Here is a 19,446-nt window from a genome sequence, read left to right as displayed (position 1 = left end):
CCATCATATACGGAACCACAAGTGACTGTTGCAAATACGGCTTCTGATGGGCATTGCAGCCATGGAGCCTGCAGTTTGCTAATCATAGGACTTAAAGGGATTCAGTTGTTGGACATAGTACGTAGCAAGCACCAGTGCTGTAGATAAAATCTAAGATTTAGTTAAAATGTAGACAAGAGTGTGCATTTGAAGTAGAAATGACTCTTTGTTTGCCTAAGTGAACTTCGTAGATGAAACTCCCTTAGATTGGATGGTTGATCAAGTGTAGGTCTAGCGTAGATGAAGTTAGAACAAATTGTAGACAAATTCATGTCTGGTGTGGACAATATCTGTAGATATAGCTTCGTGAAGATAAACTGCTTTGGGTCTTCATCTACAAAACCCTGATGTAGATCTACGTAAAATCTACTGCAGACCGTCCGTACATCTACTCTTGTCTACTGTGGACTTTAGCTTTCCGTAAAGGGATGTCATATGCCCCAGTAATTAACACCGTAGTTGTCACAGATGATTGCACAGATACTGTCTATTGATCGTTAAATTTCACTCTCAAACCAATTTTTTAAAATCAATCATCTATGCAGTTGTGTGGGTGTTGTATATGTCATTGTGCCGGCCAAGTTGCATGATAATTCTTTTTGTCTCTTTCAAACTGCAAATAAATCAGATTTTTTAAAAACTGGGTGGCTTTTTTATATTTATACTTTTTTACTTTTATACTTATACTTTTTATATTTATACTCTTTATAAGAGTCTTAATTCTTATGTGTTCAGGGGAAGTTCTGTACATATTTTTTTTGCAAACCAGTTTAATCCGGATTGGGGGGGGGGAGGGGCCATTCCCTATGCATGTTGGGGCCATGTCCGGCGCTGGGGCCTTCAAAACGCGGAAAGAGCGTGCTCAGCGGGTTAATACCATTTTTGAGGGGTTTGGGAGCCTCCATTTGCCAAATCGGGTGGTCCATTCACCCCCCTGTTGCTGTTTGTATTCTCAATAAGAAGGCCTGCGTAATATTTGGAAGTAAGCAAAATTTCGAATTGCAGCTTGAGAGTTCAACGCGGAGGATGTCAGACAGGTCTATTGTGAAAGTTTAATCTGGTGCAGCTTTATCAATGAACTCACCGATGAAGAGCATGTACAAGCAGCAACGACGATCAAACAACAACTCTTTTCAATTTCTTGTTGAGCGTTTTCAATAAAATTCTTCAAGTGGAGTGCGATGATTATAATCGATGCGATGAGTTTCCTTATCGAGTGGATCAACTGTGCACAGTCGCACTCGTGGCTTGCACTTACATGTCTTTTTTCGTTTGTGTTGCATCCTATTGTGTTCAACTGTATCATATTATAATGAGGTTATAAACTGTGCATAAGGATATTTGGTTGCGGATAATTAGACCTCTGGGCTGTTAAGTAGCATATTTGAGTGAAATAATCACCTCAATCACTGGGTGATTATTTCTCGCCAAATATGCTACTTTTTACCCAAGACATCTCATATTCACAATCAAGCACCCTCGCTGGCTGTTTATAACCTTTTCACATTTCTTCCTTGTATAGATGCTGTGCAACATGTTTTCACGCATAATGAAGCAGAATCTTATAAGACACTGTATGTAGAGGGTGACTACTTATACATTGGTGCTGTAAGTTTGCCTCAAGAAGATGGCCCTGGCTATCTCTTCAAAGTTGACAAGAATAACATCAATGATACAACACCTGATGTAAGTACTGTAGGTATTACCTTGAACAGAACGGCTTTTGATATAGGCAAGATATGATCAAGTGCCATTTTCAACAATGAACAGCATGAATATGTAGCATTTCTCATCACCAATCACTGAAATTACGTCGTCTGGTCATTAAATCATACTTTACATGATCAATTTATAAATGAAGGTCACAATGATACTAGTAAAAATGTTGTTGTTGATGATGATGGTTGATATTGAGTGTTTATGTGATGTAAGAATAAAGCAAAATCTTACACAGACAGAAGAGGTTATCAAATACGCTTAAAATTGGAGTTGTAGCTGCTGAGATTAACAGAATCCATACCCATATAGGCTGAGCTTGAATATCTCAAATGCGTTGGAGAATTTTGTTGCGGTTGTTGCGTGATAAAATTACTCATAAGACATTTCATCTCAGTCCACTTAAGTGGAGCATAAGTTTTCCTGCGTCCTTTCAATGCCAGTAAAAACGAGAGTTATTGTACTTTGTCAAAGTACTAATCTGATTAAATGCGTTGTAGGGATGGGTCGGGTTTTTACGCCATCAGATAACGTCTTTTTCTGCAGTCCCGCACAAAAATCCGACTTCTCTCATCCAATTTTAATCAAATTGGTATTTTGGTAGAAAAATAGCTCTTATCAGTGAATGTCTTTTGCTTGCATCATTCCCTTTTGAAAGTTACTTCACATATTATTAAAATGTGCAAAATGTGTCTATACTAATGAAAACGTTCTTCTTACTAGTGTACCTCTAACAGTAGTAATTATCTTGGAATATATCAGCCAAAATAACCACACTACATGGTTTTATCTTTTTCCATATATTTGCAATCAAAGCAGGAAGGGGAGGGACGGAAGTACATAAAACCTAATTCGTTTTGAAGTGTGTTGTCTGCCTGCAATGTATGCTAGTTTACAGTAGTACGTGAATTCCCTTTTGTCAAATAATATTCACAACTTTGATGAGGTTAGTAAAGGGGAAGCAACTTTACACATCATTCATATTCCGATTAGGCACGGCGAGACACAACGGCTGTAATCCGCGTGTCAGTGCAGTCTGTGCTCAGAGTGGAGAGACTGTGTAAGACACTACGATTATTTGACGCTATATTCCGGAAGTTTGCCAGACTTTCTCCATCAGTTGCCTCATGTTCATCTTCAGTGGATAAATTGTATGGTATATTGGCAGATTGCATGTAATCCTATGTTGTCCCACTGGAATATACGATGGTTTTCAATCGGGCTCGAACTCACAACGTACGGTACCCAATCACCTAGCGGAGAATGTAACACTGGAAGTTAGTTCTTTCATTCTGGAGGCTATAGTCTAGTCGGAAGGTAGGGTACCCTTGCACCCCATGAATATATTTTTTTAAACTACCTTTTCTGTAATCCTTAGGGTGTCTAGTAAATGAATTTTGACCTTCTTAAAATCTAATATTGTCCCATGGGGCTCATTTGGCGCCGTCTTGGCCACCATCTTGGCTGCAGTCTTGGATTCAACAACGGGGTAGGGGTCACATAATTACCGCTTGACGGAAAAAAAATACTGTAAACGTTACATTTTTTGAAAGCTCAGATAATTGCCCTCTCATTCATATATAACTTAATGGAGATACATTAATATTCGAACGTCGATTAGACTTTATATCGACCATTCACCATAGATGGTAACTGTGGGTCCATAGCTGTGGTGTTTTCAGACGGGATTCCTGCCTTTTACGGGCCGTTTTGACTTTTCCGATTTTTAATCCCGCCACCACAGCTATGGGATATTCCATAGACTAGCGTCCAAATCCGCCGCAAGCACCCTTTGCGCAAGTTTGCTCGACGATATTTCGAAAAATTTTCCATCCAAATTACAAATTGCCAACACTCATCGACAGCTTGGTTATTAGGGACTCACCAGACCAGAAATCCGCTCGAAATTCACTGAAATATCGCCTTTTTTCTAAGTTTGCGCGACATGACTACACGTAGACCGCCATTTTGCTAGCGTAAAACTGTTGGTCGAGAATCCCTGCAGTACGTCACTACAGTGACGTAGGGCCGTGACCTCTCAACTTCTAAACACAAACTGAGAGATTCATCGTGTGATATCGATGACCATCGTTCGTCTTATGGACATTCCCAGTCTCACAAAACTGAAACCAAACTTTTACTTGGGGGAAAAAAGTTCAGTCCTAGGATCTATAATTATTCGTGGCGCGCCGCGCGGATGCTGGCCGTAAGTTAGTTTGTGTTCAGAAGTTGAGAGGTCACGGCCCTACGTCACTGTAGTGACGTACTGCAGGATCCTCGACCAACAGTTTTACGCTAGCAAAATGGCGATCTACGTGTAGTCATGTCGCGCAAACTTAGAAAAAAGGCGATATTTCAGTGAATTTTGAGCGGATTTCTGGTCTGGTGAGTCCCTAATAACCAAGCTGTCGATGAATGTTGGCAATTTGTAATTTGGATGGAAAATTTTTCGAAATATCGTCGAGCAAACTTGCGCAAAGGGTGCTTGCGGCGGATTTGGACGCTAGTCTATGGAATATCCCATAGCTGTGGTGCGGGGTTAAAAATCGGAAAAGTCAAAACCGGCCCGTAAAAGGCAGGAATCCCGTCTGAAAACACCACAGCTATGACCCACAGCTACATAGATGGTAAAATTTGCTAAATTTCAAACCCAATAATTAAGTTCCCACACCTCCAAAAATTTCATAAGGTATCTATATATTTTTAGGAAGGACTTATATGCTACCCCTAACCCATTCCTATCGAGGGCGTGACAGCCCCCTACAAACAAGTCGTTACACTCTTACCCACCATCAGTTAAATGATAAATAAGCAGATTATGACAGCTGAGAATACTAGCTAACGAAAATCAGAGTCGGTAAAATTCATTCGAGGGATAATTTCGATACCAGGCCAACGGACTAACTGTTTTGTGCATATTGTTGAAAAAAGTCACTTAAAATTGACACAAACTTAAAGGTTTAAGTTTTGTAACTTTAAAATAGGCGATTTTTTCCAATAATAGTATACAGTTTTAGAAAGGCCTTTTTTCCGATGTTTCAACCAAAATAACATTTATATGGTTCATGATTCATGATTAAAGGCAGAAAGGGAAACATTACCCCCCACCCCTTATATTATAATTTTGTTTAAAAAAATCACTTAAAATTGACACAAACTGAAAGGCTTAAGCTTTGTAACTTTCAAATATGCGACTTTTCCCCATAAAACTATATTTTTAGAAAGGTCTAATTCAGCATTTTTCAAAAATGTTACATTTGTATGGTTTTATTAGTCATTATTCGAAAACAGAAGGGAAACATTACCCCTCCCCCTTATATTACACATGGATATGTGGCATACCACGTATTAAGAGAACAAGATCATGCACCCACGAAATCTCAAGGCACATACTTTCAATGTTGTTTTTCTTATAAATTACACTAAGTTCTTCCTGAAATATATAAATACCTTATGAAATGTTTTTTGAGGAACAGGAACTTAATTATTGGGTTTGAAATTCAGCAAATATTACGATTTACGGTGAATGGTCGATATAAAGTCTTATCGACATTCGAATATTAATTCATCGCCATTAAAATATATATCAATGAAAAGACCATAATCTGGGTTTTCTAGAAGTGTAACGTTTAGGCCTATAGTATGTTATTGTTTTTGTTTCCGTCGAGCAGTAAATATGTGACCCCTACCCAATTGTTGAAATTCAAGATGGCGGCCAAGATGGCGGCCAAGATGGCACCAAATGAACCCATGGGACACTATTTGATTTGGGAACATCAAAATTCATTAACTATAGACCCTAAGGATTACAAACATGTAGGTTAAAAATATATATCCATGGGGTGCATGGGAACCCTACGTTTCGACTAGATTACTAGGATGTCTAATTTTGCTCTATTGTGTTAAAATTTCAAGGTCGTGTTCGATTGTGTTTACTAGATTGAGAGATAGATATATGTGATCATTGACATGTTTAATGTTGTGCGTTTCTGTCACAGTGCAGGAATATTTTCTTTGTTATAAGCTGTCTGTTATTATCTTTGTGTGAAATCACTGGTTGACGAGTTACTTTTGATGCTTTCTTATTGTGTAATCATTAGTGTATAGAATGCAGTCCGCTTCCTTTATCTTTCAGTTTGATTGGTATCTCGATCACCGTTTTCTTGATGACATACTTTAGACATGGAATGTTCCATACATTAAACGCAAAACCACCATTATATGAACGATGTGTGGACTTGCTTTTCCTTTACTAACGAGGAGAGCCAATCACCAATGATCATTCTTAAAACAAATATATGTATCGCTTGTGCAATGATACAGAGTTTGTGAACAAAGTGAGTCCATACTGGTGTTCACACACTCCAAGCATACCAACGAGATGAGAAACTGTCATTTCGGGCATTCTTGTGATATCCTGTATTATGATAAACTGTAGAATGATAACATTGTACATACAAGCGTGGAACACTAAAGTGTCTCTGCGGCTTGGACTCAAGATTTTAAGTACAACTGTTAAGGAACTGAATTGATCCAACAATGGAAATATTATATCAAGATATTTATGTCTTGATAAATGTTTGCTATTTAATTCATATTGTGGTACATCACCAACTACTTTTGACACATCGTAGACTCTCGCGTCTACTGTCTATGGTCATATTCACTGATCCTATATGAACGGTGGTATCTAAGAATTACAAACCTGTGTTATGATTCGATAATTTTTCTGAGTCTCTCTGATTGAAAATTGCAACCTAAAGTTCCCTCCATATAGCATGCTATTAGTCATCAGCTTTCACCTGTTTATGCTTCTTAACATAAAAACACTGCCCGTAGAATTTACTTTTTTTGCAATCTATTTTACAAGATTAGAATGTTTGTTTTTTTTCATTGCAGCTCTCAATGTTCGATGTCGAAGACGATCCTTCTACAGGTGCAATACCGTGTAGAATAATTAGTCCGGTATGTATCTCTGTATTCAATACTCATTTTGTTCATTCCATTTAATACAGTTTGATCAATTGTATTATAATTGCAGAAGCACCAAAGTTGCAATTGTTCTGAGTTTGACACCAGTGAGCATCGTACAGTGTTTTGCGATCTACACTTCCACCCGTGAATACTAATTAGATTTATGCAAACATTACTACTTATGCAAGAGAGACTTCCATTGAAACAACATTGCATGTGTCACCCGTTCTTGGTCAAACTCAGCTATAGTTACATGCAAAAACGGAGCAAAACAATTTCTTTCAAAGGGCCTCTGAATCGTAGATATAGCCTTGGCATAGAAGTCCGGGCTACAGTCTAAGGAGCAACACATGACACACACCAGGAGAACTTAATGTAACAAAATAATTTAATGAAACAAACGATAAATTTCAACGAAATGCTCAATCTCATATATACTCTGTCAACAGACTTTAAAGCACCGTAACCGCTGACAACCCAACCCTCATCAACATGTTGCAACAGATACAATCTCCAAAATACACATGTAAATACACCCGGGTAATGATTACTCTCTGATGTTGAAAATTATAAACACAGAAATATGATAGCAAACACTCATCAATTTCCCCTTGGTACTATACGGATACATTGATTACAGTACACAGGGTACAGGGTGTAAATTACACTCAGAACTTGTAAGCTCTATGAAATGAATAATTGAATCGCACTGTCCGTTCGAGTTATTCACACAAAAATTGCTCAACTTTAAAGAAATTCTCTACAGTCCCGGCAGTAGCCTCAAGAAATGCCTTGCGGTTCAGATAACCGCGACTGATCGTTGTTCAGTCCCAGCGACGCTCCCTCGACGTTTCTGTACCACGTGACAATGACGTCACTCATGGAAATTCCAGATCACACGTGGATGCAGATCTGCACAAACTAAGGTCAATTTCCTTCTATCAACCCTACAGATCACTACTTTCACAACAGACTTGTTTCACAGTCCTGCAATCGTTGGGTCTGTCTTCTCAATTAGTAAAAGTGCACGCTCGTTGTGCTCTGTTCCAGCGAACTTCTCTCACACAGAAAGTTCTGGATCTAACACACTTGAGGTATGACAGAGTCTCGCCATCCAGACAGTTTTCTCAAAGTTCTCAACTTTTTGAAGGGACGGGAAATGTTCAGTTCTTACCCGATTCTCTGAAATAATCGCAATCATACCAATCCATAATCCAATGACAGTAGGTCGGAATTCGCAAGACAATAGTTGTAAACATAGACACAAAACAGCACAGAACAGACAGTAAATAGACGGTACACAAACAAAGTCATATTCTTGAAAGAAAGATATATGGACCTCTGGCCAGAAGACCAAGAAGTGATGTCAGGTGTTTCGAAAATAGTAAGCGCATCCTGCCCCACATGTGGCACCCGCCATATATCAATCTATAAGTCAGATAGGTAGTTGTAGTAGTGAAAACTATCGCCAGCAAAGGCCATAGGACTTCAACTGTACATACATGAAAGGTAAAATCTCTGGTCCATCGATTTAGGTGACTTTGGTATCACTTTCGATGTCTATGCACTTTGGTGTCGACCATGTACTTCGCCATTGAAACCCAACTCTCTCACACAAAGAAAGAATCCTTAGCTTACTGATAATTAACAGCGTTGCATAAGGCACAATCTCTCTCTTATCATGGCTAAAAAAACTCAATAAAACCCACTCATCCAAGCACTCTGCAAGGAAACTATTTGAAAGCACATACTATAATATTAATACACAGTAGTTACAGCATCATATCAATTTTGTCTCGTGTATCAGCTTACACGGAATATCCATGACTCATGAGGGCGCCAAACTGACATATTCCAAGTAACTAAATTTGAAAGGGCCACACTCTCTCTCCCCTTTAGGAAAGGTTGTCCCAACCGACAAATCACCTACTCATTCTCTTCTTTTTTTTATTTTGATGCTCTCAGCCTCAACCTGTGATCACTTTCACTATGAGTGCCTAACACTTCAGCTCCGGCCCACACAGACCATGTGCTTCAGCATCTCCCACAGAATAAATAAAACTTTGTGTCTGAAATATAACTCATTTGATAATCATGACTAGGTACAGTGTATCAATTACCACTGATCCATACACATAATATGCTACACAATTGTGAGGTAAGACTTTTAGGCTATGGGAAACTTTGGATCTTACCCTCACCTACTCAAAACTAGGTTCTAGGGCTTCCTGGCACACACAACTCCTACTCCAACATAGAACCATTCACTATCGATTCAGTGACATATACCAGTACATCCCAGCCAATTAGGCTCACCTGCAAAGAGAAGACCAAACTGTTTTATCCCAATATTTAGGGTCCCATGTTTACTTACCTTTAAGCATCTGTTATTCAGGAACTTGGCTTCCACTTACCTGTGTAACTACTCAGCTACCTTCTAAGCCTTTATTACTGCAACTCCCTTGAGTTCACATCCACTCGTCTGGAATCTGATACTCCCTGACTTACCTTGGAATCACTGTTTATAGTAAATTCTGTACCCTAAGGCTGTACTTGAAGTGATTCAAGTACTTTCCACAGTTCCTCTATTACATTACCAACAAATTTCATCTTCTCCGGTTGCAACATATCTCCTTCACTACACATGTTGGCGAGATTCAATCTATCTGGTGGTCTCTGTACACGAGTAGATCTCCTGGGTAACACCTGAGGTTTTGACTGCATCGCAGTATCTGGTGATACCGGTACGTCGACAGGAATACTAACAGATTCTCATGGTTCATCTCCAGGGTATCTTTCTGGATTTTCATGACTCTCAACCGAATTTTTCCTTGATTGGTCTGATGTAACAGTCATAATGTCTTCTGATGTTTGGTAGCAAAACTATCATCTTCCTCACACCTTGATTGCTCAACAGCTGGTTCCTTTATTTCATCCGAGGGCACATCTTCCCCAACGTCTCTTTAAGGGATGTCCTGTCTGGGTTTTGGAATCCAAAGTAGATCTACCCGATGTTCATTTTCAGAATCTTCATTCAGTTTTCACTCTGTTCTCAGTCTTCTGCATTCTTCCTTTCTCAGTAGTTCTGGTTGGTCTCTCCGGATATGGGGTAGGTAGGGAATAACAAGGCAATAGGTGATTCCTATGGAGAATCTGGTTTCTTCCTATTCCTGTCTCAGGTTCTACCTCATACACCGGTACTGCAAGGTTTGTTCTCTTCACTACACAAAGGGATGCTTTTCCCATCGATCCGCTATCTTGTACTTTCCTCTCAAAGTCAAATTTCTGATGAGTACTCTGTCTCCCGGCTCTAATATTGCTTCTCTAGTCTTCAAGTCATATCGACGTTTACTGTCAGCTGCACTCTTTCTTGCTTCCTTTGATGCCAATTCATATGCTAGCTTCAGTCTCTCACACAGTTCACCTGCATAGTCTTCCAGTGTTCCTTCTGCAGAACCTTCTGGCTGGATTCCCAGACACACATCAACTGGCAGCCTTTGGTGCCTACCATACATAACAAAATATGGTGCATATCCAATGCTGTCATTCCTGGTACCATTGTAGGCGTGAACAACTGGGCCACATGATTCTTCCAATCACATTTCTTGTACTCTAGTAATACCCAACTATCTATCAATGTCTGGTTAAACGCTCACAATGCCCATTACCTTGTAGATGATAAAGGGTTGTTCGCAACTTCTCTACTCCTGTAATCTGACATAACTGCTTAATGACACTAGACTCAAATTGCGGCCTTGGTCCGAGCGCAATCTGCTTGCGAAGCCATGATGTACCAAAAAATCCGTGAACAAATGATCAGCTGTTGTCGCCGCTTTCTGATCCTTCATGGCATTGGCCACCGCATACCGTGTAAAATGGTCCGTAATTATAAGTATGTCTTTAATTCCACCCTTTGAAGGTTCCAACTGCAGATAATCCATATATACCAAGTCTAATGGTTGTGTCCTAGTGATACTCACCAATGGTACTTTTGCTCTGCATTCTGGAGTCATCTTCCTCCATGTGCACCTTTCACAAGTCTTTATCTTTGTCTTAACATCCTTGCTCATTTGAGGCCAATAAACCTTGCACGCAACAGATCAAGTGTTCTTGCTTGTCCCAGATGCCCATCCTTTCATGTACTCTTTCCAAAGCAGTGCCTCTGTATTTTGCAGGCAGTACTGTCTGGAAGTGATGATGGCCATGCGCATCAGTCCTTTTCCTGTGCAAAACTCCATATCTGAAACACAGTCGTTTCCATTCACGCAAACCTTGCTGGACTAACTTTGGCTCCTCCTTTCTTTCCTTATTACTGGGAAATTTACCTCTCTCTTTGTACCAGTACAATTGTCTAATCACAGGGTCCTCCAATTGTAGTTTCCACCATGCTTCATAGTCACAGAGGGCAGAGATGTCTGTTTGGGCCATGCACTTGGTTCATCAAACACCTTTGGAACTGCATCATTGGTATTTCCAATTACCTCTATACATGGACTCTCTTCAATTAAGTGTGTCTCACATCAGTGGATAAACTTTGCGTTTCTTTCTTGTCGTTCCTAGGAACCAATTCAGTACATCGTTGTCTTACTGTTCCGTCCATGGCTGTGGTTCCATGGGGTTGACGTGACATTGCGTCTGCATCTCCATTCTGACTTCCTGGTCTATACTGTAGTTGAAAGTTGTTCGTGGATAATACAGCCAACCAACGATGTCCTGTTGCATCTAGCTTTGCAGTGGTCATCACGTATGTTAAAGGATTGTTATCTGTTACGACAACAAACTCATTTCCATACAAATACTCATGAAATTTCTCTGTCACTGCCCATTTGAGGGCAAGGAATTCCGTTCACTGCTTGACAGACCTCTGCTTGCGTATCCTATCAGTCTCTTGTTTTTACCTTCTCCTTGATACAGTGCCACACCAAGGCCCAATGAGCTTGCATCCATGTGTAACTCAAAGGTTTAGAGTAGTCAGCATATGACAGCACTGGTGCCATGGTCAACTTCTCTATGACCGTATCAAATGCTGCCTTACATTCTGGTGACATTAAGAGGCTTTACGATTCTTGAAAATCCAGTTACAATCTCCTACAATAACTTGCAAATCCCAGGAAAGGCTTGACATCTCTGGTATTCCTTGGTACTGGCCAACTCTTCAGTGCCTCTATCTTAGATGGATGTGTCTGAATGCCATCTGCTGGTACCACATGGCCCAAATACCTCACATGAGCACACACTTGGAGACTTTAATCTTCAAGTGACATTCTTCTAGTCTCTTGAACACCATTTCCAGACAATCCAGGTGTTCTTCAACTGTGGATGAAAACACTATGATATCATCTAGAAGTACCAATCAAACATTGACATAAAGAGCACCCAAACAACGTTCTATGGTCCGTTGAAAAGTTCCTGGACTTCTGGTTAGACCCATTGGCATCTTCAAACACTCATACAACCCTCCTGGCGTCACAAAAGCTGTCCTCTCAATGTCTCGCTCATCCATTCCAATTTGCAAATAGCCTCTTTCAAGGTCCAGAGACGAGAAAAACCTGGCTCCCCTCAATGCATCGAGACTTTCTTCTATTCGTGGAATGGCATAAGAATCCCTGATGGTACGAGTGTTTAAGTTTCTATAGTCAGTACATAGTCTAATGCTTCAATCCTTCTTTTCCACCATCACAATTGGGGCAGCCCATGGACTGTGTGACTCCCGAATAACACCACTCTCCAATATTCCTCGTATTATCTGTCTCAGTTCGTCATACCTTGCAGGGGGTACCCGACGATATCTCTCCTTAATGGGTGTATCCTCCGTCAATCTGATCCTATGTTTCACCAAGTCGCAATGACCTAGGTCATTGTCATGCTTAGAGAATACCTCTGTATGTCGATCAAACAAATCCTTCACCTGTTGAAGCTGGTGTTTGTCAATAGGCGATCCTGACAAGTCAAATTCCAATCCTTTGCAAGTAAACTTCAAGTAAACTGATTCTCCCTATGTATATCTTCTTTCCCACATTCATCCTGTTTATTCTGTTGTTGATTGTGTACTCTATATTCTCTTGGATGTCCGATCCATGTAATGGCTTCTGCTTTTCCGATAATCTCACCAGGCTTGATCACTAATGGTTTCGATGTCCTATTTTGTATCACTACAGGTACCTTTGACTTCTTTGGCAGACAAGTCATTACCGCTGTAGCAGGACTTGTTGTCATCCTCCCAGCTGACCTCTGACTGGGTTCAATAGCTACCATATACTCATCCCCTACAGGTCCACGACGGGCTCTTCCCATCACTGTCCTCGCATGATTCGATTCCATGGTAACAGGGTGTTTTAACATCCCATTTATCTCCCCAATACATCCATCTTTGCCAATAGAGTGCTCCCTGGCCTCTAGACTTTGACAAAAAGCTTTGCCAACAGATGACATCTTCATATATTGCGTCTTCTTTCAATGAAATACCATGTCTTTTCTCCAAGGGTAACATCCCAGTATATTCGTCCCAGCCGTTACAGGTATCTTCATATTATACTCGCTATCTTTGACTATCAGGCAGGAATCACATACTCCTGACAACCAAAAACAGTTTCTTGGAATGACAACGCCACTTCCACAAATACCAGGAAAGGAATAGTCTGTCCCTCAGCTCCTGTTACAGTCAATGCTTCAGTTACCTTCGTCTGACAAATAGGAAGATGCAACAAATTTTCATGAGAAATCGTAGTCACCTGTGAACTTGTATCGATTAAACAGCGACACTTCTGTCCTTCAACAATAATGAAATCCTCATTAGGTGCACCAACCACTCATCCAACCGTTCTTGCCTGCATCAAAACTGTCATCCACTAGCTTGTTGATAAATTCTTTTGGTATCTTCTTATGGTTCCGTGTCTTTTCACCTATATACTCACCATCATTTGCAGTCCTTCCCTGCTGATCTGGAGATGTATGCATAAGAGTCTGCTACCTGTTGTTTCAAAGCAGGTTTATATGGACATGTCCTGGCAATATGGCCCTCCTGATCACACACATAGAATTTTCTACTGCACTTAGGTTCCGGACAATCCCTAGATCTGTGTCCCTCTTTTTTACAATTGCAACACCGTAATGGTTTCCTACCTTGACCTACAGTTGATGTCCTTGACCCTTCTGACGCTGGTTCAGACTGGTCATTAATTTCATGGTCGTCCTTCCACTTGAACATCTCATCTTTCATCTCCTTCACTTGAGAGTGTAACGCATAGTTTTCTGTCTGCAGTTTCTGCAATGTCTTCAGAACTTCACTGATACCAGTCTTGACATTTGCTTCCTCAGATTCTACCACGGTACTCTGATATATCTATCCAGAGGCGACACGCTTACCTTTAGGTTTGTCTCGAAATTCTCTGAGTTCCTGTTCAGTGCTACGAGCCTAGCGAACTAACTCATCGCATGTAGCAATCTGATCTCTCTTGGGTATAGCATACTCTTCAAATTGCTATCTGCCAACTTTCTCCTAAAATCTGTGCACAAACTTTCATCAATCATCGCCGCCCTAATACCTCCCTGCTGCTTCACTTTGTTGATAGCCAACTGTAAGCAAGAACTGTAGGCTTCAACACTTTCTCCCTCTCGTTGGTTGCTATCCCTGTAGAAACTTTGCAAGAGCATCGCTCCAGTTTCAACTTCACCTTGGATTATTTCTAACTTCTCTAAAATATCATCCAAACTGGCATCTATTCCTAAGTTCCTCATAGTTAAACCAGCATCTCCTTCCAATGAAGCACGCACGGCCTGAGCCAACACTTGCGGTGTGTACACGCCCTCATTCTGTAAGCACCCAATTTCATACTTCCAGAGCTCAAATGCTACATCTCCTTTCCGAGAAGCGTCTCCCAAAAACATGGACTAATGTGGTCGCTGAAACAGTCCTGCAGGCACTTTTAACTGTCCACTTCCATCGTCAAAGGACAGCCTCATTACCGAAGAGCTTGTCTTGGGGGACCGTCCACTACTGTTTAATGAAGGGGTGGATTCAAATTTAACTCTTGATGCACGGACTGGTCATGTCTATGCCCATGGGGTCTCCAAAGTTCTCTTTCCACATCTGCTATTCTTACCTTTTTATCTGCAGATTGTCTCAATTTCCTATCACTTACCTTTGGGATGTGAAAAATATGCTTGGGAAATGACATGTTTTTATCAAAATCTCGGGATCAGTGCGCAGTCGCCACGTCAAATATCCACCGTTGGCATTGAAAAGATTTTTTTTAAAAATGTTACCAAGTGGGAGTGCCTATTTAACTTCTGTTTTCTTTTTATCCCCAACAGGATTCTCTGTCCATGGCGTCCACATGCCCCTACCCCTGCCAGTACGCAACTTGGCTCTGGTGTCCCTTCCACCTTTAAAAGTGTCAGATGCGTGAGGGTCAATCACAGTAACTGGGTATCAAACTCTTGTTTTAGAGCAGGTGTCACCACAACATGGATGCAATGGTACACAATCACTGCAATCAATAAACTTAAACAACAGAGCAACACACGATCCAATATACCATGCAGCCCTGGCACAATTATGCGCTCAATGCTATAAAAAGCCAAACAGGGATTTCCCAAAAAAACCGATTGCCACATGTAAATTGTGTACATGTACAATCAATACTGCTACCTGTGTATGAACCCGATAGTAATAGCCATATCAACTCTGTACTACTAGTTAAATTAAAATAAAACTACTGGCTAGTGTCACAACTCCAAAGACTTGAAATGTAAGTGCCCACACTCACCAACACACCATTTATTTGCACTGTGTAAAGGCCCCACGTTGGGCGCCATGTTTGTCACCCGTTCTTGGTCAAACCCGGCTATAGTTGCATGCAAGAAATGGAGCAAAACCATTTCTTTCAAAGGGCCTCTGAATCGTACACACAGCATTGGCATAGACAGTGTGGGCTACAGTCTAAGGAGCAACATATGACACACACTAAGAGAACTTAATGTAACAAAATAATTAAATGAACAAAAAAAAATGAATTTCAACAAAATGCTCAATCTCATATATATTCTGTCAACAGACTTTAAAACATCTCATCACTAGAGGGCACCATAACCGCTGACAACCCAACCCTCATCAACATGTTGCAACAGATACAATCTCCAAAATACACGTGTAAATACACCCGGGTAATGATTACCCTCTGATGTTGAAAATAATAAATACATTAATATGATATCAAACACTCATCACTTTCCCTTTGGTACTACACGAATACACTGATTACAGTACACAGGGTATAGGGTGTAAATTACACTCAGAACTTGTAAACTCTATGAACTGAATCATTGAATCGCAATGTCCGTTCAAGTTATTCACACGGAAAGCTCTCGACTTTACAGAAATTCTCTACAGTCCCGGCAGTAGCCTCAAGAAATGCCTTGCGGTTCAGATAACCGCGACTGATCGTTGTTCAGTCCCAGCGACGCTCCCTCGACGTTTCTGTACCACGTGACAATGACGTCACTCATGGAAAATTCCAGATCACACGTGGATACAGATCTGCACAAACGATGGTCAATTTCCTTCTATCAACCCCACAGATCACTACTTTCACAACAGACTTGTTTCACAGTCCTCCTGCAATTGTTGGGTCTCTCCTCTCAATTTGTAAAAGTGCACGCTCGTTTTGCTCTTTTCCAGTGAACTGTTCTCACACAGAAAGTTCTGGATCTAACACACTTGACGTATAACAGAGTCTCGCCATCCAGACAGTTTTCTCAAAGCTCTCAACTTTTTGAAGAGGACGGGAAATAAATGTCAGTTCTTACCCGATTCTCTGAAAACTATCGCCGGCAAAGGCCATAGCACTTCAACTGTACATGCACGAAAGGTAGATCTCTTGTCCATCGATTTAGGTGACTTTGGTATCACTTTCGATGTCTATGCACTTTGGTGTCGACCATGTACTTCGCCATTGAAATTCAACTCTCTCACACAAAGAAAATAACCCTTGGCCTACTGATAATTAACAGCGTGGCATAAGGCACAAACTCTCTCTTATCATGACTAAGAAAAACCTCAATAAAACCTGTTCCTGTGGCCCACTTATCCAAGCACTCTGCAAGGAAACTATTTTAAAGCACATACTATAATATTAATACGCAGTAGTTACAGCATTATGTCAGTTTTATCTCGTGTATCAGCTTACACGGAATATCCATGACAGTCTAATGAGGGCGCCATACTTACATATTCCACGTTAATAAATTTTTAAACGGCCACACCTGTTTTAAGTATGGAGTCCGGTAAATACGAAAATTTAATGCATTATTAGAGAAAAGTGGTTTTGAAGATCATGAATGTTACGTGACAAAAAACGAACCAGATATGAACTGAAAATGCTCACATGTTTCTCATTCTATATTGCTGGATGTGTGTAAATTTAAACTTTTGCCACATTTTTGCAACTTCATTAAATGTTGCATGATCAACATCATGAACAGTATTCAGATTAATTCTTAAGGTCATTAAGTATACAAATATGTAATTAGCTGAAATAAAAATGAAACATTTTCTGACCGCTGTTATTGTATGACTACTTTATATAGCAAATGTAATTGCCTTTTGTCTAGTCCTTCAAGCTATATATGCCGAACTGTGAAAGCTCATTGGATATAAAAATTATAAATTAGCTGACATGAACATGCGAAATGACTTTCAATATTGTTTTAACCTGGTATCATCAATATACATAGCATGTTTTGTCAACTTTGAACAGTAAATCCTGGTATATATCCCTAATTAGAAAGTTAATTAAATATGCAAATTAGGAATTGGCTAAAGTACAAATGTTTAATGACTTTAAATAGTGTTGTATCATAGTAACTTCGATATATGTAACAAGTTTCGTCCACTTTATTCTAGTCAATTCAGGTATATATCCCCCTAATTAGGAAAGTCAATTAGATATGCAAATTAGGAATTGGCTGAAGTCAAAATGCTTAATGACCTTCAATAATGTTAAATCATAGTATCTTCCATATCCATGCAAAGTTTCGTCAATTTTTTATCTAGTCAATTCAGATAGATCCCTAATTAGTAAACTTCATTAGTATGCAAATTAGCAATTATCTTTCATGTCATCCCTTTATACCTTTCACGGCTGATATACCTTGTTGTGATCATCATTTGTAACAAATCTCACCAGATTGTGTGCAGTCATTCTCAATGTATGTCCGTCTTTTCTAAAATCAGTAATTATGCAAATGGGCAAAAAGTATGCAAGCCACGTCCGTCAAAAACTAATCAGTTCTTGCCATTTGCTAATTGAATCTATATATCAGATTTGATTTTGATCTGATGAGCCGTTTTTGAGATATCGGGCCCACAGCCAGACAGACAGGCACATACACATCAATCAACGATCCCGGATAATTGTTTTGGTATGATTTAGTATTAATTGAATTTATAAATTGAACGGTAATAATAAAATGCGTTAGAGAAGCGTAGATCGCGAAGGGAAGTAATAAGCATGCGTCTTCGAGGAAAGTAATAGGCCTATAAATTTCAGTCACCTGCGTCTTCGATTATTATACCTCGGCGATCAGACCAACACTACCATCGTATTGGCAGACTTCATTAATTGGAGTTAGATGTTGCGAGATGTATCTAGACTTGGCAGTAACCTTAGATATTCTGATGTGAATAAAAAATTTAACAGATCTCATCTGCGCTTGCTGTAAAGTTGTAAAATTTGTTGGAGATGCGTAGATAGCAAGGGAAATATAGATCGCAGCTGTGTTTGATAAAAAAAATGCCATCTACCCAACTATATCTTTGTTATTTAATCTACTTGTAGGCCTACTGATGGGATTAATATTTATTTATTTGATTTGTTAATGGGTGGATGTGTCCATTATGCTTAAATATATAAATTTGTTAGGAAATTGCTTATTCAATCATGAGTTTCTTACATTCACATCGAAAGTAATTACAACCATCTCACCATGACTATTTTTTAAAACCAAATAGCCGACACATACACATTATAAAACATGAATATTGATATTATAATACCGAACAAATACACAATCAGATCGTACCACGTAACATTAAAATATACAACTCCTGAGAATTGTGGAGGCACCTTCCTTTATTCTACTCAGATATTAGTATAGAGTTTATTACACAATGCAAGCAGTGGTGGCTAGATGAAAGTTTACAATTTGCCATTTTGAAAATTTGCAGTAGTCATTACAAATTACTCGCTAAATCAGATTACGGTGAAAACGGTGATTAGCACAAAGCAAAGGCTGTTGATTGATCCTAAATACGCTCGCGCTCGCTGTGATGTCTGAAGTGCCCAATGAAAACGAAATATAAATCAACCGAAGGCCTCCTATACATCATGCACCGACCATGCCACTTTCGACACTTACGACAGTGTTATACTTTTTTCAGTCTCTGATGGGTCTTATTCAAAGAAAGCTCTTGGAAAACTGAGAATATTTGAAATCGGTTTATTACAAATTATTTGGGGCTTTAAAATATCACAAAGGTGTCTGGGTGTTCAAAATTGGAAATTGCACGTGTCCAAAGTATCTGCAGAATCTTTTCCAATCTGCAAACATTCATTTCTGAAGGTCTATGCTCTCAACTTAGATAAATAATTCGTATTTGCCAGAAATTAGAACAGAAATCATGAGAAAAAGCCTTACTTATCCAAGTGCTGTTTTTTT

General features: G+C 39.7%; 1 protein-coding gene across 3 annotated transcripts in view; it reads left to right on the top strand.

Annotated features, from left to right (window-relative positions):
- The window catches only part of LOC139121059 (semaphorin-2A-like), a 291,580-nt gene that overhangs the window by 62,930 nt on the left and 209,204 nt on the right, over positions 1–19,446 (top strand). For all 3 annotated transcript variants that reach the window (XM_070685673.1, XM_070685674.1, XM_070685675.1), the window contains exons 3-4: positions 1,562–1,725; positions 6,655–6,720. In XM_070685673.1, coding sequence (XP_070541774.1) covers positions 1,562–1,725; positions 6,655–6,720 — 230 coding nt within the window. The remainder of the gene's footprint in view (positions 1–1,561; positions 1,726–6,654; positions 6,721–19,446) is intronic.

This window comes from Ptychodera flava, chromosome 21, assembly GCF_041260155.1.
Source record: "Ptychodera flava strain L36383 chromosome 21, AS_Pfla_20210202, whole genome shotgun sequence".
In the NCBI taxonomy this organism is placed as follows: domain Eukaryota; kingdom Metazoa; phylum Hemichordata; class Enteropneusta; family Ptychoderidae; genus Ptychodera; species Ptychodera flava.
The sequence above is the reverse complement of the archived record's forward strand: the minus strand, read 5'-3'. Positions and strand labels throughout refer to the sequence as shown.